The 26,229-nt window shown below is 27.1% G+C and overlaps 1 protein-coding gene across 2 annotated transcripts; it reads left to right on the top strand.

Moving 5' to 3' along the window:
• Nucleotides 1–91: 91 nt before the first annotated feature.
• On the top strand, nucleotides 92–20,229 carry LOC107436514 (nuclear factor Y-box B). 2 transcript variants are annotated; one of them, XM_071186060.1, is made up of 10 exons: nucleotides 92–318; nucleotides 1,827–1,933; nucleotides 2,964–3,049; nucleotides 6,556–6,621; nucleotides 8,900–8,968; nucleotides 9,271–9,399; nucleotides 11,066–11,144; nucleotides 15,670–15,752; nucleotides 17,538–17,583; nucleotides 20,051–20,229. In XM_071186060.1, the coding sequence occupies exons 2-9, from the start codon at nucleotides 1,852–1,854 to the stop codon at nucleotides 17,571–17,573; spliced, it is 630 nt and encodes a 209-aa protein (XP_071042161.1). In that variant the 5' UTR covers nucleotides 92–318; nucleotides 1,827–1,851; the 3' UTR covers nucleotides 17,574–17,583; nucleotides 20,051–20,229. The 2 variants fall into 2 exon arrangements, with proteins under 2 accessions (XP_071042161.1, XP_071042162.1); XM_071186061.1 differs by having other exon boundaries at nucleotides 103–318; nucleotides 2,964–3,037.
• Nucleotides 20,230–26,229: the final 6,000 nt, after the last annotated feature.

Raw genomic sequence — 26,229 nt, 5'->3', positions numbered from 1 at the left:
ACTCAATTTTTAAATTCAAGGCATTATTCAATATTTTTGACAAACACGCCATAGTGAAACTCTTCATACAACTCAACTCCAAGGCCGAAATCAATCTGATCAATCATCCTGAGTGATCATTTATCAATTTATCAGTTGTCTATTTTCTGGAAGAAGAAGCTCCTATTTTGTTTGTTTATATTTTCACTTGCCCCTGTGAACTTCTCTTATAGTTTTAATTTAATGCACTATTGTAATTAACAATTATATATCTTATAGTGTGATCACGTAACCTAACCTAGTTGTTTATTTCTTTTTTTGCTGTTCTAATTTCATTAGGTAAAGTAGGATACCTTTTCTTATAAACATATTACAATTTATTATAACTTTCATCTCTACAACAGCTATCATAATTTAATTCAAGGCAATTATAAAAATTATTTTATAGATCTAAGTGTTAGATTACTATCTAGGAATAACAAAACTTGACTATTTTGAAAGTTACTTTTGAATGTTCATTAATTTATCATATAGAAGATTATAATACATTTGTGTATTTGTATTATCCAATAGAAATTCTATTATGAAATTAATCATGAGTTTGGTGGGTGTCTCAAATCCCTTGTGTAACAATATAAGCTATGTATTTCTTTTAACAAATATTGTCGAAATTTGAGTGACATGTTTATTACATTTAATAATTTTTCGAAGACCTAATAAAATCCATGGTGATTTCTACAACGGAAGACGTTGTATTCTTTCATTAAACAAACATATGGGTTATTGCTACTGATCTTGGCGTTTGATTTGTGCGTGTGCACTTGTTGACTGTTTAGGTTGTTTATGATTGAGCAAATATTTCATTCAAAGAGCAATTGTCTTTTTTATTGAAATTTTAAAATATGTTTAAAGGTATTTGTATAGTAACATCAAGAATATTAATTCAATTCTAAAATAAATGTTTCTTTTCTATTTAAAGAAAAAATTAAATGATGGTCATCAGCTACTGTTTGAAGCTCGTAGGGGCATTTATCATCAATTTAAATCTGAAATTAAGTTCAAAAGTAGAGATTTAGAAATAGAAAATTAGGAACATATCAGAAAGCCAGAAACATTTGAAAATGTGAAATTTTAGGCTTCATTGAATAAAGGCTAATTTCTTGTGAATACAAGAAAAAATTCATTTTTTTTAAAAATAGATTCAGCCTACTATGCAATTACATTTCAAAGTCATGGGATTAGTCGGAAAGTTTGCAGTCATACAAATAAAAATCAAGTGAGAAAGAAGATTTGCTTTTGTAATTCAAACTTCTAAAAAATGCTCTCCAGTTGCATTGTGCAGAAATTATTCTTCCTGACTAATATTTTTTTCCATCAATGATTCAAGCCACTTCATTCTTTAAAGGAATTGAAATAAATAGATGGAGTGTTTGATTACTGTTAAAGATTAGTAATCTATTCTATGTGGAATTAATATTCTGCTATTAAAATGTAGAGAAGTAGTGATAAACTAGGGTCATTGCTTTGAATAACTAATCCTGTGATTTTGCTCGTTGAAGCGCACCTTTTTGCTTAAACTTCTTTCTTATAATTTACTTTCGTTTCTAAATATATTGAACATAATTTTAAAAATATATTTGTGAAATTTTGACTTTAGTGATAGTTTTATTAATATCCATTATAGTTTCATTAATAGAATCAATAATAGAATAGTTTGTATTTGTTCGCAAATACAAAGAAAAACAATGTTCTTTAAAATATTTTATTTTATATTTTAAATTTATTGTTTTTTTATGATAAATTGTAATTAAGAATTTAATATTTTTAATGACTTTTTTTTTTTCTAGTTTTAAATATTTGGGTCTAAACAAGATGGATAATGGTGATAATGGAGCAAGTGGTTTAAATGATCCTTATATGACACCAGGTGGGCAATTTATTGTCCAAACTGAAGGTATGCATTCATACTCAACTCTTTTATAAAATAACATGTTTTTAACATTATTTTTCTTAAATATTTTTTATTCTTTACATTTTTACATAATCCAGGGAAACTTCACTTTATTGACACACCTTATAAGTGGACACTTCATATTACAGTTTTCAAGCTGAGAAACAGTCTAATGGATTAACTATTTTATCTCTTCTTCACTTGCACTGTAGTCTGTGCACATTCTGTAGCACATTCTCTGCTGTCCTATTTTTGGCTAAGGTTTACCAGTTTGTTATCCTATTGGTTATCAGATCTTTTTTTAGACCGTCAACCTATGTAAATTTTGGTCTTTTTTTCTTTTTTTTCATCTACTAGATAGTTTAGTCAAGAAGATTTTCTTAGTGGGTCAACTGGCATCTAATATTATTAAATGTCCTGCTCATTCAAACCTTTGTATAGTAACAAATGTAATGCTGACTTGCACCTTAAATAGTTTTTAGATTTCCAAATTTTATATGATAGAAGCTGTGATTCTATTTTCAGGGTTGTAACAGCTGCTCAAATTGCACCAATGTGCCCCAAAACAAAATTTCTGTGAACTTGCACCAAACTGCAGTTTTTTTACCGGTGGCAAGTTGCTCAAAAACTCAAATAATAATCATTGAGCGAAAAATACTACTTCAGTTAAAATTGTTCCCAAAGTCATTTTTCTTTGTTGCTCCAATACAGCATGGGTTTTTCGTTTTTTTCTTTTAAATGCCGATTAAATTGCTTATCTGATAAAGTTGGTGGGTTTTTTCTCCCATTATATAGAGGACGTCAAAAAGTAGTTACTGAAGTCCAATATTTGCTTGCATATATAGACATCCTATTAAAAGTATCAAAGTTGAATAAATTATGTAATTGTGTAATATGTTTGTCAAAGCAGCAATTGAAAACTTCTTACAAACAATGTTTTTTATTGTAGAGTTTCATTTTCGAATTCAAATATTCCTTGTGTTATTATTCTGTGACTTAGTAAACTCAACAAAAGTTTTTATTTATTTTCTAGATCCAGATGAATTAGGTATATCAGGTGACAGCATGGATGCTGGTGATAAAGATGGGGAACCCCTGAGAGAACAGGTAAGAGAACAGGTATTCTAAGAGTTTCAATTTTAGTAATTTTATTTTTTATTCTTTTTCTAATTTATTCTTTTTCTAATTTATTATTATTATTTATTATTTTGTGATTATGTTCAAATAAATTTAAAACAGTGATGCTGACATTGTGGGTCATTCCTAGCATATAAGGCCTTTTAAATTTTCATGTGAACTGTTTTAATAGTTAAAAAAAAAAGATAAAAGGAAGTATCAATAAGAATTTTTTTTTTTATTAAGCCATGTTCTATTGCAATAATACAAGCCTAGAAATTGCAGCCTTCTCGGAATATCAGAGTGTAATAATTTCGGTTGACGTGTTTTGTTTATAAGCACAGGCTCAATGTGTGAACTGAAATAGAATTTCTTACAAATCTGTGCAAATAATCTCGAAAGAAAATACTAGTAGAAAGTTTTGAAAATAGATAAATAAAATTATACTTTCAAAATTTCAATCACAGCTATCACATTAATCTAATATTTAAAAAAAAAAAGTAAAAAGAAGTATTAATAAAAAAAACTTTTTTTTTTTCAGCCATGTTCCATTACAATAAGCTACAAGCCTAGACATCAACAGCCTTCTCAGAATATCAGATTGTAATCCTTTTGGTTTACAAGTTTTGTTTATAGCACTGGGTTCAACGCTTGCACTAAAATAGAATTTCTTAGAAATTTGTGCAAATAAAGAAGAAGGAAAATAGATAAAATTATAATTTCAACATTTCAATTACAGTTATCACATTAATCTAATGTATATCATTCAGTCAATGATTGAACAGGACTCCCATAAGATTATAAAGTTTGCAGTTGCTTAGGGGATTCGGTTTTTTTCACATACAATAGTGCATTAAGCCAAAACTTAGAAGTACATCAAGCCTAAAAAAAAAAAAAAAATCTTAAAATTCAGAGTAACACAGTCAGGTTTAAGATATTATGATTATTTCTTGTAACAATTCTTCAGGAACATGGTTAAATCTTCATATATTTATTAAAATTAGTATCTAAATTTCTACCAAAGATTTTTTTTGTTTTTTATAATTTTTTTTCAATTTTTTTTCTTATATCTACCATATTTTCAGTTCAATAATGTTATTCAATAGGTTAGTAAAGATTAATTTAAAAGCTAAGCTTACTATATAAATTAATTTGGTTCTTAGTCACAAGTAAAGATGATAGCTACATACCTGATGTGATTCTCTCATAATTTTAAGCGTCTGATTTTTTAAAAAAAAAAAAATGATGCAAATTAATAAGATTAATTTTCATGTTTTTTTTAGAGATGAGTAATAAGAGTTGAAAAAAAATCTTTCTAATGTAAATAACACAATTTACAATTTTTTTTTCTTCCTCACAAATTTATACAAACATAACATATTATGATTTCTAACAAACAAATAAAGAAACTCTGAACTTTTTTTTTTCAAAGCATTGCAAAGATATGTGATAAAAACATGCAGATTGCTGATATGATGTGCCTTTTAAATAATCTTGATTTGTATTTATTATCAAAATCTAACCTTATTTTTTATTTGCAGTATATATGAAAATGTCACGTTGGCTTAAAAGATGTTAATGGTTTGGATTTTGTAAATTCTTTTTTTTCCATATGTTTTCAAGTAATATCTTTGTAGCACTACAGCCGGCGCTGCAGAATTGTCAAAGTAATTTGAGATTATTCAGATTCATTTCTAGAGCTGGATTGTTAATTTAGATTGTTTTTCAGACAAAGAATCAGATGTTTAAAAAGTAAATGATTTAAATTAAAGTTAAACAAAGATTTTAGATTGATTTTTTAATTGAACCAAAAACTATACAAAAAGTTTATAATTTTGAAGAATTCTAATTATTTTTTCTTCATAAATTTTATTTACATAAGAGTATATACAACATATATTTATTCCCATAAATTTTATTTATCTGATTTGTAATTAAGAGGACTGTACAACAGCATATATCTTGAATTCATCATAACAGAGAGAAAAAAAATTCCTACCTCCCTTTTGCTTTGCTATTCTAATTCATTTTCATTGCTTTACTATAGAAATTATTATTTTAATTTAAATCTTTTATGTTTTAGAAATATTTCAGACAAAATCAGTTTTTGTGAAATTTTTTTTTTATTAAATCAGTCAATTCGAATTTATTATTGCTATATGTTACGATGTCCATAGATACAGAAAGAAGAAGAAGAAAAAGTTTTCAAATTAAATCCTAATTTTCTATTTAAAAATATTATTTAAAATTATCGAGACAGATTTAGATTGTCTCTTATCTGTATTTTTAATAACAGCTCTAATCTTGAAAATTTGATAAAAGTAAAATTATAGTACTTGATTTTAACTGTAGCTTATCTAGTCAAAAGAATCCAACCCACCAAGTTCCTTTTCTTTGTGCAAAATGTGCAATACTCATTCTCTTTTGGGTGGAAAAATTCACTTCATTCATTATGAGATGCATTGTTATTTACTTAGAAGTATTGTGGTAGAAGTAACCTATTACATTAATTGTTTACAATTAGTATTTAAAAGAAATAGCATAAAGATATACAACCTGTAAAACTTAGCTGAAAGTAACCAGATATCTCATCAATGGAAAATTGTCAACAAAGATAGTCCGATAGAAATAGCTTTTTATTGAGTTTCATCATTTTTGGAGGAGATCATGAGTCATTTGAAAGAGACATCTAAATGTTGGGAAGGATGAAGTGCTCTCAGAAGATCGTCAAAAGGAATATGGACAAAATGGTTCACTGCTGGCACCTCAAAATTCTCATCAGTTTTTCAATGAATTCAATATTAGAAGACCAGTCGCAGGATTCGACAGACATTCAATGAGTAACCGTTATACGTGGGAAAGCTCGTACCCTTTTTTGAATGATTAAGTTTTCATCATGCTGATGCACATGTTGAGGAATACAATTACAAGACGTTTAGTGTAAAGAGGAACATTAGGCGGTGGTGAAGCAACAGCTTAAGGTACCTGAATTGGAGAAGCAAGGAAAACAAAAGTTTGAAGAAGGTTGAAAGTAACATTCTGTATTCGGGGTGAAGGAAATCTTCGGTTGGTTTTTATACGGAGCTTGTCTTTGACAGCAAATTTTAAGTTTTTAGAAGGCCTATTTCTGCCCAAATTAAATACTAAAACCAGATTTTTATTAGTAAAAGTGTCTTTTACTAATAAAAACTGAAGCACTGACAAATTCGCACATCCAATAGGCCGACAAACAGATGTAGGCGACTGATAAGCAGAAGCTCAAAAGCGGCTTGCCCTAAATGTGCAAATTACAAATTGTAATTCAGTGACCCGATGGCTCACTCATTGTGCATTTTTAATACATATTCTAAACAGAAACGCTAGGTTTTATTAGAAAACTACAGTTATACTACTTACAGTTCTACTTAGCTGTATTTTTCTTTTAATAATATCATTTAGTAGAATTTTTATATATATTTAATACTTAGTATAATCAAGTTATTAATTTACATTAATGTCTTTTCTTCTAGGACCGTTTTTTACCTATAGCAAATGTTGCTAGGATCATGAAAAATGCTATTCCTAAATCAGGCAAAGTAAGTATTAAACATTCTGTTTAATGAAGCCACTTTACATACGCTATTACAATGTTGATATATTACATTACCTGTGCAATGTTGCTGATGGACAACAAACAATAACTCTTACCACCATTAATAAGTAACCACACAACAGAAGATTTAGCTTCATTCAATTTTTATACACATATGATTATTCAGTTATACAATAATACAATAAGCCACACATTTTCCATCAGATCCTCAGAGGACGAGGATGTTTTTTTTCTTCTTATTCTGGAGTGGAGCAAAAGCAATGCTTAATAAATAATTGAATTTATAATTTAATGAAGTTAATTTAAATTTAATTAAGTTTAAATTTTTTTTAAACTTAATGAAATCTTCAGATACATTTATTAATTAAAATTCAAGGTATTAAGGTTATCATAATTTTATGGTTATACTATTATTTTATTTATTAGTTTAATTTTTATTAAAAAGTAATAAAGTGCCTGGCTAAGATTGTTCAAAAAAAGTATATACTAAAATAACTTAAAACTGAACCTTCCTCTACCAGACCATAGCTCTTTGTAGCATTTTTTATAATCCTTTATTTGTTGTGAGCTTTCAAATTTATAAAAAAATTTCCTTTCCCTTGAAAAATATATAGCTTAAAATAGGTTTTGAGTGGAGCATTAAGCCATACACTTGTAGAAAAAAACTTGAAGCATGAACTTTTGATCATCGAAGAGCCCTACTCATCACACGTTTTTGCATTATTCAAGCATCCTCTTCTTAAAAATTATTTTTTTAAGATGATCATTGACTTTTCAACTCACTGTATTATATAATTCAAATTTTCTTAAAGTCTAATCTTTTGACTGTTTAGTAATGATTGAAGATAAAAAAATCAAATATTGGATACATGGATTTCAAGCTTTTTATCTAATCTTGAGAACTAAAATATTCTTTTGACATTAAGTCTAAGCAAAATATGCCATAATATTATCAATCATAACTATAATTTAATAATAATATAATATTAATATCAATGCTAATAAAGTCAGGTTTAAATGAGCATAATTTATAAATTCAAAATCAAATTTTGTCTTTTGTTCAAAATATTTGTGAATTAGGTTAAATTGCGAATATTTCCACATTCATAATAGCATGTTGTATCGAAATGAATTCAGGTATAAATTACCAACATACAAGTTGTGTCTAAAAAGTTTTGTGACTACGAGCAAGAAACAAATGTGACAGAAAAGTGGAAAATAATAGCAATATTCACCCTCAAAGTAACTCCAAGTAGACACAATGCATTTTTGTCATTGTCAATAAATCTGCTAACATGAGTTTATAAAGGTCTCCATGCGTCACCATCAACCAAAGCACAGATATCATATCTAAGTGAGAACAGCTTTTGTCGCTGTGTGACTGGTGTTTGTTACTTTACTGGGTCACTTGTTATATGGGCTCATGCACGCCTGTGTTGCACTCTTTAGTATGATTCTATTGTGATAAATGCCTTCTAACATTTTCTGTGAAGTCTAATGCCAAAGTTGGGAGCTGAGGATCTGAAATTCTTACCGGAAATAAAAGATAACAATAATTCTTAGAATTTTGGCATTCCATCTTTCCCTTGTTTAGAAGAGATTAATGCCTGGTTGAAAAAGTGTCTGATTTAATAGAAGGGTGTATAGTATTTAATGCATTTAAAGATATTGTATTGATGTATTTTGTACAATTTAAGTAACATAAATCTTCACTTAATCTCTTATCCATTTGTCTAAATTTATTACTGTAATAATTTATTTAAAAGAAGTTATACTGTGAAACTGGTAGTAGTAAAGTAATAAACTGATTTATTTAATTCTAAACTATTTCTAAAAGATCATTATTCTATAAAATTACAATATTAACTGTTGAAAAACTAGTAAATTTTCTGCTACTAGCACATAGTTAAGTATATAAATGTTTTTCTGATACAAAAACATAACAAAAGTATTATAGTTGTTTTACTACTAAACTGTAAAGAGTCAGCCTTATTTCTGCAGGCATATAGCTCACTTCACATTTGAAGTGTAACGTTAGAAATTTGTGATTCTCTTTTCATCATTAATGTTTTTTCTTAATTTTGTGAATTGAATGAGTAACTTATCACTATACCAGATTTGATTATGATTTGGGAAGATCCACTCAGTGTTTATTCTTATAATTTTTGGGTCATTTATTATGATTTTATATTTAGAATTAGATATTTTTTGAAAATATCTATTTTTTTCATTTACGCAATTGTAATTTTATTATTTTCCAGATTGCTAAAGATGCTAAAGAGTGTGTCCAAGAGTGTGTCTCAGAGTTTGTCAGCTTTATTACTAGCGAGTATCCTTTTCCACAATTTTTTCTTTAAAGAATATTTTCTTTCTTTTAATATTTATGCATTTAACTAAAACATTATTACTGTATATATATTTAGCAAGAACTTGTTAAAAGTTAATTCTAATAAGCTTTTTTAGCTTAATATAAAGTCTATTTCTTAGCTTAGAAGCATTTGTAATTAAGCTTTATTTTTAATATGTTTTTCAGTAACATGTGTTTTTAAAATCTTATGTATTTTTTCAATGTGGTTAACCATTATCTTGTGCAACTTTAATTTTTCTGTGCTTTTCTTAACTTTTTCACATGGCTAGTGATCGTTGCCATCAAGAAAAACGAAAAACCATAAATGGAGAAGATATTTTGTTTGCAATGTCAACATTAGGCTTTGATAATTATGTTGAGCCTTTAAAGTTGTATTTACAAAAATATAGAGAGGTAGGTTTGTTTTATATGTTGCTAGTGTTTAATATTCATTAAATGTTCTTAAATTTATTTTGCTTTATTTAATTATTTTCTGAAAAATTCTTTATATAAAATTTTTTTTTCCTTGTAAGTTGGTTACATAAAAATCTTGCATTATTTCATTTTAACAATTTAAGATTAGAAATATTTGTAAATCACTTTAGTGGTGCGATAAAACAAATTTATCTATAAATTTTTTTTCCTTTTTAGCTCTTTAATCAAGCGGGATATTTTTAACCAAAACAAAATTTATGTCAAATCAGCCAAGATCTAACCATGAAATCAGTTGTAGTTTTTGAAACAGTTTAAATTTATTGAAAATTACAAGTTCTGTTATTTTGAAGTGTATTTCTTAGAGTGCAAGATTTATTTTTTAAAAATTTTATTGATGTAGTTAATTTGTATCCCTGAAGTTTAATTTTATAATTACCATTGTTAGCAAAAATTATTTAGTTGCATTGCTTAAAAAGAATTGCTTTATTATGCAGCAAAATAAGAGCTGAGTTTTGCAGTTAATCTAAGAGTTATATGGGTTCATAAATTCCTTTAAACATTTTTAATGTGTAAAACTGTTTTAAGGCTCTATAAAAAGGCTCATATTTTTAATTTTTAGTTTTAAATTTTTTCCTTTAGACTTAGATAACTAAATTTTTTTTCTCAATTTTTTATTTACTTTTTTTAGTGTCCTTAAGGAAAATTATTGTTTTTTTAATTTGTTGACTTTTATCAAATTCAATGTGCACGTAATCTTTGTTCTTTTGATTAGCTCTGTTTTCTTTATTTGTTGGAAGAGTAATTTAGACTCCCTATTGAATATCAATTATTCATTCATCTAAATTAAACAGTATATAATAATTAGACTAAAAAAAATTTATGATTTTATTAGATTTAAATTTTTGTTATTTATATATTGTGCTTTAGTTTGAGTGCATTACTGAAAATTACTAATAAGTAAATAAATAAAATGAATAAAAAATAATTATTTTTTAAGCTAAATTTTGAAATTTCATACAAAGTAAAGAGAAATGTTTCATATAATTATGTACTAAACCTGTTTCAATAATCCTTTAAATAAATTAGCAATGATATGTAATTTATATTATGTATTTAATTGTGACAAACAAAATGTTTTCCCCTGTGCTCCCTGTGTTTTTTTATCAATTATTGCTTAGAATTTTAAAGTTCCTTAAAAGGGAATTGTTGCATAAAGAATTTGTATAAAATTTATATTTAGGGAAAAAAATGAACAGCTAGCAGATCTATTTTTATTCTTTGTTAAAATGTTGCTAATGTATAATATTCAATAAATGTTCTCAAATTTAAATTAGTTTTACCTTAATAATTTTTTTAAAAAAAGAACTTTTAATGACAGAACACATTTGAAATTAAATTAATAAATATAGTCTCTTACTAGAGAAAATAGAATTAATATAACATTTTATTTTCTAATTGTTCATTTTCAGCATGCTACCCAATCATTTCTAATAGTAATTTAAATTTTAATTAAGTTAGTACTAATTATAAATAATAAAAATTGTTTCTTTGCTTAAGAAAAAAAAATACTGTGTGCATGTGAAAAGATCTTTTAACTTTTGTTTATTTTCTAATTCATTATTATAATAATAATTTTTTAATTTAGTCCATGAAAGGTGAAAAAACTATAAGTACAGCTACTGCAACTGACTCATCTATGGATGAACTTGATGATGGATCTTATTGTGAGTAGTCTTATCTTCTTTTACATAGGATTTACTTATCTGTCATATTAATCTTACATTTTGAAATGTTTATTTATTAACTCAGGGCTCGAAAAAACTCAGAAATTTTACCTGTCCCCGAGGACGGCTTGTCCAACAATGTACCCTACCTCCTTTGAAACTAACTCGTTGCTTCTAAATATATAGAAATATAATTTTCTCTTATTTATTACAAACATTTATATAAATTGTACAATGAATTGATGGTTACTTGGATTACAAATACTAAGATTACATTATACAGTAATAAAAGAAATACTAGGTTACTAATAGTAAAACCTAGTATTTCTATTATGAAACAATTTATTTCTTTGATAAAATAATTTAAATAACAAAGGTCAAGTTATCTGTCAATTATCATGTCAATTTATCCGATGGTACTGCGTTTTTTAAATGAATCAAATATGACGTTTGCCAGTTCCACAATCAAGCCAATGATTTACAGATGTTTCTGCACAGAAATCTGAAAGAGGTTTTCCATTTAGGTAGATGTTCATAAATGCGTTTAATGCGTCTTATTTATTACAAACATTTATATAAATTGTACAATGAATTGATGGTTACTTGGATTACAAATACTAGGATTACATTATACAGTAATAAAAGAAATACTAGGTTACTAATAGTAAAACCTAGTATTTCTATTATGAAACAATTTATTTCTTTGATAAAATAATTTAAATAACAAAGGTCAAGTTATCTGTCAATTATCATGTCAATTTATCCGATGGTACTGCGTTTTTTAAATGAATCAAATATGACGTTTGCCAGTTCCACAATCAAGCCAATGATTTACAGAGGTTTCTGCACAGAAATCTGAAAGAGGTTTTCCATTTAGGTAGATGTTCATAAATGCGTTTAACGCTTCTTGTTTAAGACCAGTAAGTAATGTGTTTTTTTGTAAGTTCATTGCTGAAAAGCCCCTTTCAACCGCTGCAGTACTCCCAGACAGAGAAAACATCAATTCCACCATGCGCAGTATGTTGCTGTATTTCGAGATTAGAGGGTCATTTTAGAAGTGAGGCGCTAGACTCTTGTAAGATAACAAAAATTGAAAATGCATCACGAACATTAACGGGAAAATGGCCGTCCGCGCGGACGCTGGATTCGAGAAATTTGTTGTCCGCGGGGAATTTTTGACCGCCGAGGACGGGCGGATGGGCGGTTTCTCGAGCCCTGTATTAACTGTTATCTGTGAAATTCTCTCTTTGTTATCATTTAATTTAATTTAATTTATTGTTTGTTAATTTATTGTGATTTTAAGCATTTAATTTTCTTTGCCAGAGAAATATTCTTTGAACATTGTGTGTGAAATTTCTAATCATATCATAAATATATTAAGTTTAAATTTTGAACTTGATTTTTTCATAGTTTATGAGCTGTTTTTCCCTCTACCGTAGATTCTTTAAAATCTTCTTGCCTGAAATTTGCAATCATAAAAAATCCACCATGTTTTTAAAATGTAAACAAAAAACTGCCAGTTGCATTTAAAAAAAATTATGTGTGCATTTTTTGTTAATTGAAAAATTTAAAAAGTCCTCTCAATTTCAAGCATTACTTTCGTTTTAAACTAATAAAAAAGACCATCATATTTTTAAGGTTTTTAACTTGGTCATAAAGGCAAATGCAAATGTTTTCAATTCCTAACTTTTACTTAATTTAACATCTGCTTAATAAGTTTCAATTCTTCAGTCAAATGTTTGACAAATGGGCAGAGTAGAAACTTTTGTATTCATTCATTCTACTTTATATTCATAAAATCTTTTTTGGTGTTATTATTTTCTTCTCAGAAAGTATAAATGACTTAATGAGTGAGGAATGTTCGAATAATATCAAATTTATTCACTTTTTTCTAATTTTATTTAAATTCAGGATTTTTTTTCATAATTTCTTTGCAAATTTTTAATATTTATTGTTTTATATTTAAATAAATCATTGTTTTTATGCTTTTTTAATATGCTCAGTGAAATTTTACTTCTTACTTTCTTTAAACCATTTGATTTTTTATCATATATTATCATTTTAATGATAAAAATGATGAACATTATCATTATTATCATTAAATGATAAAAAATGATTTTCATCTTTTTTTATATATATATATATATATATATACACATTTATAAGTTCAAAATGTAGAGAAAACATAGAAAAATCACAGAACTATGAAAAAAGGGAAAAAGAAAAATAATTAAAAAAATCCGGAGGGGAAAAAAATTCAGAAAAAAGAAAAAAATTTTATAAAAATCCGGAAAATAAAAGATATAATCCTTTCATCAGCTCACACGATTATATCCGCCTATAATTGCGTGATATAATCATGTGAGCTAATGAAAAGATTATATCTTTTATTTTCCGGATTTTTATTAATTTTTTTCTCCTTTTTTCGTATTTTTTTCCCCAGATTTTTTTTATTATTTTTATTACTATTTTTCTTTTTCCCTTTTTTCATTGTTCTGTAATTTTCCCATGTTTTCTCTACATTTTGAACATATTTTATGAGTTCTATTTACTTGCAGCTTATGCGCAGTAAATAAAACTTATTGTTTTTCTTAATTTTCTTTGTTTTTTTTACTTTTTGTCCTTCTTATATTTATCTTTCATGATATATATATATATATATTTACAATGTTTTTAAAACATTGCCATTATGAAGGGTTTGATCAAAATCCTAATAGAATAATCTTAATTGAATGGTGGGGGGAAAAATAGCCTTCCTTTATTTTAAGTTTTAGCATTATTTTGAAATAGCAGTTATAGCTTTTTCCAAACTTACAGTAAAAAAACTTTTATAAATGGAATAAAAATAAATGCAATCATTTGAAACAAATTACAGTAAAATTTATGCTTCTAAGCTATATAAAAATAATTAATTTTCTTAATTTATTTTAATACAAAATTTTTAATTATTATTATGTCATTGATTTCTTATACAAATGGATAGAAATTGAAAAAGAAAAATTCTGAACTAATGAATCCTAAAATTCACAAAGTATTTGGTTCCAAGTGATGGAGATTTTCTATTCTTGTGCTGATTTATTATGTTGTCTATTGGGCTGGAATATCTTAATTCATGCATCTTTATAAGCTGTAGTTCATCAAAAAATGTTTCTAAAGTTAGATAAAAGTCTAAAGCAGTGTACCTAATTTTACTCAATATTTGTTAGTGACTGTTTTACATGTCTATTATTATGTTGATTATTTTTTTTATTATTTGCAAAATTTAATTTATGTAATACTTTCAATATTAAAATCAACTATTCGCGGGCTTGTTATCTGATCTATTTTTTTAGAATTTTGTTCTCATATCTATTTTTGTTTTGATCTTGATTGTATAAAACTGTAACTTCCTATATTAGATATGAACAGCTACTCTAAACAATTTTTGGACCATGTAAATTAATTCATATTCTGAAAAAACGCTTAAAACTATTGAAATTTTTATAAAGTTATAATAATTTTGTAGTGAATGATTTAAAATTTTATTGTTAGATCATTTTTTTTAAACAATTGATTAACTTTTTTTTTAAAGATTATTAGTATCAACCAGCTGAAGTTTAAGTTGCTTAATTTGTATCTTGTTGGTACCCTTTTACTATAAAAAGTTGTATTTTTTTAAAAAAATGATTATTTATTAAAATATATAAAATTCATTTTACATAATATCGTATACTAATAATAAAAGGATTTAATTTTTCCATTTTCTTTTCTTTTAAGAATGTTTTTCAATGATTTTTCCTCTTTCTTTCATGTTTTCAATAACATGTTGAATTAATTTAAGTTAAATTACATATTTTTAAAAAAAGTTTAATAAATTAAACATAATTTTTTTTGTTTCTATTTCACTTTGAAACAAATATATTTAATTTCTGATAAAATTGGCCATATACAATTGCTGTTCATTGCCAAAGGGGTTTTATTTATTTACAATTTTTTTTAATCATTATTTACTTAAAAAATATTTTATTCATGTGCTTCCAAATTCTTGCTATGTAATAACAGATTTCTCTCACAAGTTGTTATTCGTATTTTAATACCACACATACAGGGCTCACGCTAATGACTTCAAATTTCTAGCCAGTAAATTACCCAAATAAAAGAAAACTTAACAAAAAAATATAATCAAAAGGATGCTTACATAATCTCTCTTGTTGCTTACATTATCTGGACTTAATATAAATTCTAATTAGTTATGCAATAAACTAAGGAATGAACACTTAGTTATGCGAAATTATTTTAATTGAATAAAAAATACGAGATTTGTTCAGAGAAAAATTCATATTTTTGTAATTTTTAGAATCAAAGGGAATGTATATTTTTCTTTTTTGTAAAAAATTTATTTGTAAAAATGCAATTTGTTTTACCAAATTTAGGATTTTATTGCATCTGACCAGGCAGCGAATGCTTAGCGTAAGCACTGCACATATGTACTGCATATTGTATATTTTTATTGTATAATAACGGCTATTAATTGTTATTTATTTAGCTTCCCAGACTCTTACAGCAGCTATGTTAACTGATCAGTCTGGACAGCAAAATGTTATTTATACAACTGCATATCCTGCTCAGGTAATTTTCTTATTTCCCTTTTTTTTCCCTCAAAAGAGTTCTTAATTTAAAGAAAAAAGATTTTTCAGAAATAAGCATATGCCTTTTTTTTTAAAAAAAAGAAAAAATACCTTTTTGGAATTTTGTGCATAGAAAATCACTTTTCAATCTGTATACATATTATAACAAAACTACTTTACTAGCGAGAGAAACTGTTTATAATAAGGTGGAATGTACGACCATTTAGAGTGAAGGACCTCTCCTTCAGCATGACCAACAACGGGCTGCATGCCAAAGTATTTATACATGTTGATGGGAATTATGGTAATTTTTATACAAACATCAATTTTAAATATTAAATTATTTCAACAGTCAAAAAAATTAATTACTTAAAAATATAAAATTCATTCAAAACTGGAGAATACCAAATTGATACTTTAACAAAAAATTTTTTCTTCATCTTATCAAAAAGTAGATTTATTGAAAAAAACCCCCCCACTAAAATGGAGTAAAAGCAATGGCTTTTTTTCTATCACATCACATATTACAAAGGTTTATTTAAAAATAAATTCATAATAATAAATAAATAAATAAATAAATAAATAAATTAATAAATAAATTAATTCATAAATGGAATAAATGTAAAATAAATATTTTATTGAATAATTTAAATGTTAATTGAATACTTTAATTTAAGAAATTTTATGGTTGTCTAAAATAAAAGCTAAAACAAATGTATAATAGCTGGAAATAAGATTAAAAATTTACTTGGGAACATATTTTTAACGTTAGGGCTTTATATTAAGTGAATTATAAGAAATTTTATGAATATGTAATCTTAAACAGTTTTTGAAGCTATAAAAATTGAGTAATTAAGTTAAAACACATATTAATGATAGAATCTGTGCAATTTGAGCTTGTTTAAAAGTGATGACTTAAATACCCAATTCGAAATTTCTGACTTTTTTTTCTTTTCAAAATAAATATTAAAAAAAAAAATTTTTATAATTTTTTTTTCATTATGTTCAAGTGCTGCCACGGGCTGCACTTCAAGAGCTGCGAGGTCACTGGTTGTGCAACCCTAATTTATACTGTGCTAACATATTCCTCAATAAAATAATATGGAGAGTTATCACCCACTTATAATTATAATTAATATTCAAATTTTTAATTGTATTGATTCATTTAAAGATCAACATATTTTCATCCACTTTTTTTAAGTTTTGCGGTACTTATTTTTAAAATGGTAAAATGATCTTTTATGTGTATGTTTTAACTTCATTTGTTTTTTATATTCTATTTATGATTTTTGTTTGTTCTGATGGTACATACATAACTTTTGTCATTGAAATAATTACGTGGGACTGTTGTGATTATTCCTTAAAAATTTATAGGTAGTAAGAGCTAGAATTGAAATATTTCTTAAGTAACTGTGAAGTATAAAAAGTTTTACAATTTTCTACTTAAACAATTTTTTTTAAAGTAAAAGTGTTCACCCTGAATTTTCATTAACAGTGACACCGGTTTCCTCTCTGTGTAAAAGAGAAAGTTTTTCCTTAAGTTTCATTTAAAAAATAGAGCTAAATTATGCTCATAACAACAGTGAGTGCTTACAAGTGCTTTTTAGCATCAACTCAGCCAACAAAATTCAAACATCACACGAAGAAAAGCTGTTTAGTACTAAAAACTTATTTAAAGTGCATGGCACATTTGTGTTAAAGATTTTCCACAAATCATTTTGCATCTGAATTTTTGCTTATTGATACATTATACATATTAGTATTTTATTGCCATTTATTTTTGCAGGATTTGAATCTTTTGCTGTACAATAACACATCTTAGTGGCAATATTGTAAGTATTATAAAAATTTACTGTATGTCATTATTTCCTGTATATAATGTTTTTTTCTCCCTATATGCACAAAATGAAATTTCTCTGTTCCTTATTAAATTTAAATTCCTCTATTTATAAAAATAATCATGCATAATATTTGTTTCAAACATTAGTTTGAAGCTGCAATACTATTGACAACAAATGTTTTGTAAATTTTAATCTTTTTTGCATTTTTCTAATTTTTATTCTGATTTTTACAATTTTAGTAAAGATTGTTTATTAAAACAGCTAAAAAAAATCTAAAGTACAGTAGAGCGCCGATTATCCGAATTGCTCGGGACTGAACGTGGTTCGGATAATGAAAAGTTCGGATAGTTGGAAAGTTGTTTAAAATCTAGTTTAAATGATTATTATTTATGCACTAGCTTCCCTTTACACTTTTTCTAGGCTTAGGACTGGCAGTATTATCTAAAATAGCTCTGCCGTGTTTAAAACCTTTTTTTTCTTCAAATTTTTAATATTTTTTTATTACTTTTTTTTCAATTTGAATTATTTTTATCATATTTCAGCTTTTTTATAATTTTTTTGTCAATTACTGATTTTTGCCACATTTTTCTTTATTTTCCATTGCAAAAGATATCTAACAAAAACTTTTGTTTCAAAGAAGATGCTCTTTTTTGCACAGCTATATCCCCTATTCTTTTTAAATAAATCAACTGAACTGGATCAACATCATTTTGACGTTCTAGCCAATTCATTGCAATATCTAATGAATTGCATGCTTCTATATGAGAAGGTCCACTATCTTGAACTTGATCACCTACTTCTTCCTCTTAGCCTGTGGAGTTCCGATTTTCATTCAAAATTTCAGCAACAATTTCATCATCATTTAAAATTTGAAATCCTGAATCGTTTTCAGTGTCTTGACACCAGTCTTCTATTTCTTCTGCTGTATAACCTGGCGTCTTTTCACCCCGAAAGATCTACTGATTCAGAAACTTCAGTTTCGTTTGTTTTTCTCTTAAGAATTTTATTCCAAGAATTAAGATTTCAAGCACTACTCATTAACCATAAGTGACAACTACCCATCCTCCAATTGTAGAACTTCAGCACTTATCTATTCATAAGCACCTTCCGCATTCCAACCATTGTAGATTGTCAAAATGAGGCTTGTATTCTTGGAAGATAATTTTCAGTTGAAGAGGGCTAAAGGGGTATGTAGTTTAAACTGTATAACAGTACATGTATGTATGGCTACTATAAGAAAACTTCTGAAAAAGATTGTAAATTAAATATGGTCTTCAGATGTTGTGGATATTTTTTATTCTTCTAAATTTAGAAAAATTGTCGATAAGTTAAGAAGTATACTAAACTTAACAAAAAAAAAAAAAAAAGCGAATTCGGACATAGTTCGGATAATTGGACGTTCGGATAATAAGGGTTTGGATAACCGGTGCTCTACTGTACTATAAACTGAAATACTATGTTTAGATATTGATGTATCAGATAGGAATTTAATTTAATTAATTCTTTTGGCAACTTGTAATTGCAAATTATTAAATTTTTAGTTGAACTTATAATTGATTGAAATTGTACCAAAAATATATTATTTATAGTTTTGTTAAAATGTAAAAATGGTGATAAATTTTATCCTAATTTTATTATGTTCATTCGAAGAAGGTGGCTAAGCTTTTCTTTAAAGATTGTTTTCTTTCTTTCTTTTTTATTTTTTTAGTTATACAAGAATAATTCAGTAAAAAATAAAGTAAAAAAAAGACATTAAAAACTAACCAGTTATACCTAACTTCGTTTTAATTTACATTTGGCTTCATTTAATTTAATTTCATTTACATTAGATTTAATTTTTTAAACTTTTTTATTACAATTTTGATTTATTTTTAAAATTGTTTTTTTTTCCTCTCTCATTTGTTGACATAGTTTTATAAAATTTTATTGAAATCAAAGTTCCACTGCAATATTCTTTTTTTTTTTCGCCTCAAAAAATGTTTCATTAGAAAGATAAATTTCAAAAGTTACAATCAAGCTAACGTGCCATTTTGTTAGAGCTTTCATGTTTTTTTTTTTTATCTCCCTGGGGGAAAAAAACGTCGCTGATAACGGGTTCCATTATAAATCTTTACTATTTTATTGAAAAAAAATTTTCTTTCTTATACTCTCTGTATTTATTTTATGTGTTTTGTCACATAATAAAAAGGTATAAACAGGTAAATAAGTAAATTTTTACTTGCATGTTAACTCTGTCATAATAGTGTTTAGACTATTCTAGTGCAAGCTTTTTAGCCAATAATATGTTATTTTTTTAACAGGAATATAATTTATCCATAGTTTTCCCAGTCTTCTTGAATTATTTAAATAAATAAACCAATATTCATTAAACATTTCAAAAGTATTCACTTCCCTCTCTATCCTTTAAATCAATGTATAAGTACTGTAGTAGTTTATTTTATTAATTTTTATTTTACAGAGTTTTCATCTTGCATCATCATTGCTGATACATACCAAATTATGCAGTTGGACCTTTATCATTGCATCTCATTGTTCTTTATCTGAGTGGTCAACATATTTATTATTTGAATACCTGTGTAACATAGTAAAACATATTGAATTTAAAAATAAGCTGTAATAAATTAATATTATAATTTTTGCAAGTGTTGGAGTTTTCTATTAAGTTTACTTGTCTGAGTTTAAATGCTACCTCATTTTGCAGGAGTTGACTCCTAAATTGCAATGATTGTTGAGGGTCAACTTATACAGTGTTAATACATTAAGCTAAGATTTTTTCCCTGAAACATATTAAAAAAGGCTTGTCTTAAAAATATACCTAATCTGTAAGATAAATATACTAAGACATGAAAAGTTATTCAATTAAAAAGGAATAATAAATTTAAAGTAGTGAAATCTCTCTTTACCAACACTCCTACAAAACGGATGGATCTCATTTCAGACTGATATTTTTTCCTTTGAATAAACCACTTCTACTTTGAATAAACCATTATGCACCCTCTCTACAAAGCAGAAGCTCATGTAGCTGGACATGGACAGTCAGCTATGCTCAAAAGCATTGTCGTCTTTCTCTTTAGCGACTCTTTTTCTTTAGCAATTTTATATAGATATATATATTTACAATTTTTTAGGCATGTAAATTTTTTGTCTTATCCTTAACTCAAAATATTGTTTAACTAATTTATTATCAAAGAATAAATCAGTCTCCTGTCATCTTCTTTTATCTTTGCAAAGAAAGGAGTGATAATACTGCTCATTTGTAATATTTTGGACAATGGCATCTATTGATCTTTTCATCTGGACAGCACAAGTTATGAGACTCTCCTAGTAGAAATGATGCATTAAATACTTTCAATGGCTTTCTCCATTAAAGATTCCTTCTTTCTTCAAATCAATTTAACCCCTTGTACTTAACACAGCTAAAGAAAGGGAACATAAATCAAGTCTTAGAGGTGTTTATATAAATCAAACATTTAATCAAACTCTTGAGAAATGATTCATTATGAAAATAACTCCATATGGCCTAGTGCCTAATAAGTAGATATTTTATTTGTGAAATGTCAGTTACATTAGCCTTTAGGCCATTAAACTTCATGCTTGCCAATAGCGTTAGGAGCCATCAGCAAGCGGCAAAGCTGTAGCAGATTTTACGTAACCCAGAGTGCACCAACGAGGAGGCCTGTAATAAGTAGATATTTGTACATTCTTTTTTCTATGCATCACAGAAGGTTTACTTTCAAGGCCTTATAGTTATGTTTCCTATAAAGTGGTGGAGAGATGTTAGGGGTTGTAAACCTATTGATTAGAACAGCAAATAATGATGTCCAGAGTGATCATGAAGAAATGGATAATCAATTGTATTGGGGTCAGACTTGTATCAAACTAGTATTTTAGATCTGAGATATTTTTTCTATTCAAAAATAATGTTAAATAGGTGACAAAATGCTAAATGATTTATAACTGTAACTTGAAAATATGGTTTGTTGCAGATGCTTAAAAGACACTTCTATGACATCTTTCTTTTCCAACTGAATAAATATAAAATAATGGCATGTATATGGATCAAATTTCTTCATGTCTTCTTTTTAACTCTAATTTTGTTAAGTTTAAATAAATATCAATGTCAATAGTAATTAATTTAATTATTTGTATATCAAAGCATTTATTTAAAAAATAATTTATGGTGTTCCCTCTATTATCATGTATCCTTCCCGTAAATGGACAACTTTCATGAATGGTAAATTTTTTCTACTCCAAGTATGTCTGCTTAGCCGAGATTTCTCTGTATTACAAAAATATTATTTTTTAGAACTGAAACAGTTCATCTTATAAAGTGGCATACTATTAATTTGAGAAATGCGAGCAGTCACAACTGTGTTAGTTTCAGACATTCTTACAATATCATCGTAACTGGTTTTGGAGCTGTTATAAAGTGTGAATTCAAGTATCCATTTATACAACAAATGTATGCAAAGTCCTCTACTTTGCAATGTAAAATAAGGGTTAACTTATAAATACAGGATTTTGACACAAAACATCTAAAAGGAAAGCCTAATATTTTCAAAATATAAGTAAAATCTATCGAAGTTAAGTTTCTTTAACTTCATCATCTATTTATTAATCTTAAAATATTATTAATCAAATGATAGTAATGTTTTTAAATTGATGTATTTTCAAATTGATAACGTGTTTTTACATTGATAAAGTATTTTTAAAAAAATTGAGATGGTCCAAAATAAAGTTAAATTAAAAAATGCCAGAGGATTATATAATTAGACATTTCAAAATGACAGCTACGATTGCAATCAGTAAAACTTATATATTAGTCTATAATATATTGCGCATTGATGTAAAATGTTCGGCGACGTAATTAGGGGTATATATCCTTATCAGGGAGCCACCAGGTGGTGATTCTGTGAGTGATTTTAATGTTTTCAATTTGCACTTAAAAAGCACAATGTCATGGATTTAGAGCCATGTTACCGAATGCATAGTCAATGTATAACATCAGAGCTGTGTGTGTTTGTGAATATAATTCATTGTTATCCAAAATTAATGCCACCAGCATGTTTTTCAAGATAATTCTAAATTGCTACTAGTAAATTGATCGAAGTTGCATTTTTTGTATTCTTAAGAACGAGTAGTACAGTATTAATCTTTGACAAGGAAGTTGTTTTGGGGTAGTTTTTGTAGCTCTACTGGAATTAGACAGTTTAAGCATCTGGGACTTTTGCATGCAGTTTTATGATTATTACATTAAAACAAACATGTTAGCCGGCTTGCAGTGAGATTGAGTTCTCATAGTCATATTGATGATTTCTTGAAATGGAGATCTGTTGGTGTTCAAGTTGTGGAATCGATTCCAAACAAGTTCTACTGTTTGGAATTGATTCCATGACGTGCCTGTGCACGTTGTACTTGCTCGGGACCTTGCTGCTGCGCCTGGATTAAGAATTTCTACCCTAACAGTATGTAGACGTCTAGCAGAGAGGGTCTTTTAAACCCAGCATCCAGTCGTGTGTGTCAGTTAAACTAACAGAAAAACAGATCCTTGATCTAACAGGAAGCTCAGTTGTGGAGCTGAATATATCAGCCTCAGACATAAGAAGAATGTTCTGGAGTGTGTCCCGCAGAAATAATAGTTCAAAAATTTCTCAAAAGATCACGCTGGTCGAATGTGCCATGCACAATGAAGTGGAGAACGTTCCAAGTGCCATATCTTTTCCATATCAAAAATACTAGCAACCATAAGACATTTTCAAGCATGCGGGAAATTGAAAAGAAAAAAAAATAGGTAAAGTATGTAAATTGCGCAAAAAAAGTGTCTCGCAGAAATAAATGCACTGCTGTTAACCCTTTACGGACCAATGACTATTACATATTAGTCCAATACCACGCAGACGATGGCTAAAATCATTTTTTTATCATACTCATTGTAGTCATATTTTAAACCAATTTAATTTTATCTAACTATTATAATTTACTATAATAAGTTCTTATAATTTATCATTATAATTATACCTGGTGGGAAGTAAACTTCAAATACTTCCAAATCGCTAAGGGTTAATAGCAAATATATCGACCATGTTTATACATGATCTGAAATTTATGATGTTGCGTATCATTTGCTAAAGCCTGGATGATATTAGTATCAATATTTCTCCAGGTTTCAATGGTGACAGCCTTCAATTCTGCCACAAACTGAAACTGCTTCGTTTTGGTAAAAATAATTTTACCGAGGAAAGCCCTTCTCGTTTTCTTGGATATTGAATTGGGAAGGAAAGGGCAGACTATTTATTATACGCACTATATTTTCCGAAAAACATTAAGTCTGAAGATTTTTCAACGTAAACTGAGGCCTTGTTCTGCTGGAATATCTAACTTGCGCCACCATTTTTCTCTACAAATGACAATGTGTTTCTAGCATCATTTGCTAATTATAGTATCCTATGTGCGGCACTATAACTGAAGTTTTCCCATAGAATCAATGAGTTTTTACTTTGCTGTGTAAATATCTTTTTTTCTAGTTTCAATGTAATAGCACGGAATACTGCTTAAGCCATCAAATATTTTTTCCTACTCTCCTTTTCTTGTGGATAGGTTGTTTTTTTTTATTCATTAAATTAAGATGCAGTTTAATTTTTTTATGACGCAAAATGCTTGTACTCTATGTATAAAATGAAGTAATTGGGTACAATATGAAAAAAGCACAACTACTTCCACTTACTAGGAATAACATTTACCTTTTAGTTTAATTAATAAACTGAGTTTTAAATATGCTTACTAAATTCATAAACTTCGGTAAAACAACAATATAAATTATTTCCAAAGGAACTAGACTAATACAATTCTAACCTGGCGAGGAGCGACTTATAACAAGACACTTCGTTTGATGCTTTTACTTGTTGCTAGAAATCAGGTTCGCAGAAAATGCTGTTTACTAGTTAAATTTAGTAGGAATAACACGATCTGTGACGTAGGCTATAGTATACCCAATTGATGAGTAGTAGATACTTCTTGTTAATGTGTCTTTGGACTCGGATTTTCATAATATACATGATAGGTTTTCATTGATTTTCTTTGCGCTCAGTTATGTCACAAAATCGAAGTCGTTTTATTTCATGAGACTCACTGAATCATGATGGCATTCTTATCTTTAGAGTGAATAAGCGTATATGAGATAAGAATAGAACCTTTGGTTATTAAAAAATAATAATAAATTAAATAAATTAGACTCTTAGAGAATAACCTAAATATTTTTTGCAAACGATTCTTCTCACTCTAAAATAAATTTTACTTGCATAAATTTTGAGACAAAGCAAACGATTGTTTTTTTAATTGTGAGTAAGTGCTTTTTTGACTTTTTTTTGTTAAAAATATCTAGTTAAGAAATAATTATTTTTAGAGAATAAAATAAATCTGATTTGATATTAATTTTGATGGAAGCATTTAATGTTCTTCAAGTGAGCAGAGTTTATCAAAACCATTTTGACAAAATCATGAAATTCTTTTAAAGAACTCTACTTTTTTCTCATTAACATTGAATTGTAACATTTTTACGAGTTGTTAAATTTGATTTATGATATATCGCAACAAATGATCTGATATTTCCATGGAATAAGTATAAGACACCTTAAGGGCGTACCATCTATTGTGAATGGAACTTGAACTGTGAAATTTCCTTTCCATTTTCATTTATTGGTTATTTGAAAGACAGTAGTCAAAGATGAATTTCGAAGTCTTCCGGTACTTGGAAAAATGAGCAATTCCAGTCGATTTATTACAGGTAAGAATTAAAACATATCTAGTTAAGAAATAATTATTTTTAAGGAATAAAATATTCCTGATTTAATAATTGATGAGAGCATTCAGTGTTAGTTTTTAGTGTTTTTCAACTGAGGAGAATTTATCAAAGTCATTTCAACAAAATTCTTCTTCTTATTACTTAAAGAATAAGCAAAATGAAAGACTTATTCTATATAATCTGAGGAAAGATGCCTTGTATAATTAAAATTTTTTCCCCTAAATATTAATTATTTTTTTGCGAAATAATTACGTAAATATTTTATTTATATTTTAGGATTTTAATAGCATTGAACATAGTTTTTGTGCTGGAATAAAATTATTATAACTATTCTCACCTGTAAAATTTTGTTTATGAATACTTATGACCTGGACTTTCTTTTATCGAAATTTAAACAAATAATACATTTTGTAGAAACATTTTTATAATATTGCATAAGATAAAATTGGGAACAATTATTCTGATTTTACCCACTATCACTATAGTTCATTAAAGATTTTTTCGATCAATTAAAACAAATAAGGACTAAAAAAAGAAAACGACCTAAATCCAAAAAAGAAAATTTTTCAGAAGAGCCGAAAAATAGAAAACACTTATATCTGGTACTTGGCGCGTTCTCCATTTCACTGATTCGCGTTCGTAGCCAACGCCTTACGTATTGCACCACACACTTACATTACCTGTTATTTTTTATCGTAAAAATTTACATACTTAACCAATTTTCTTTTCTTATCAATTTCCCACATGCTTGAAAATGTCTTATGGGTGCTAAGATTTTCGATATGGAAAAGATAGTGCACTTGGAACGTTCTCCATTTCATTGCGCATGGTACATT

Source organism: Parasteatoda tepidariorum, chromosome 10, assembly GCF_043381705.1.
Source record: "Parasteatoda tepidariorum isolate YZ-2023 chromosome 10, CAS_Ptep_4.0, whole genome shotgun sequence".
NCBI lineage: Eukaryota > Metazoa > Arthropoda > Arachnida > Araneae > Theridiidae > Parasteatoda > Parasteatoda tepidariorum.
The sequence above is the reverse complement of the archived record's forward strand: the minus strand, read 5'-3'. Positions and strand labels throughout refer to the sequence as shown.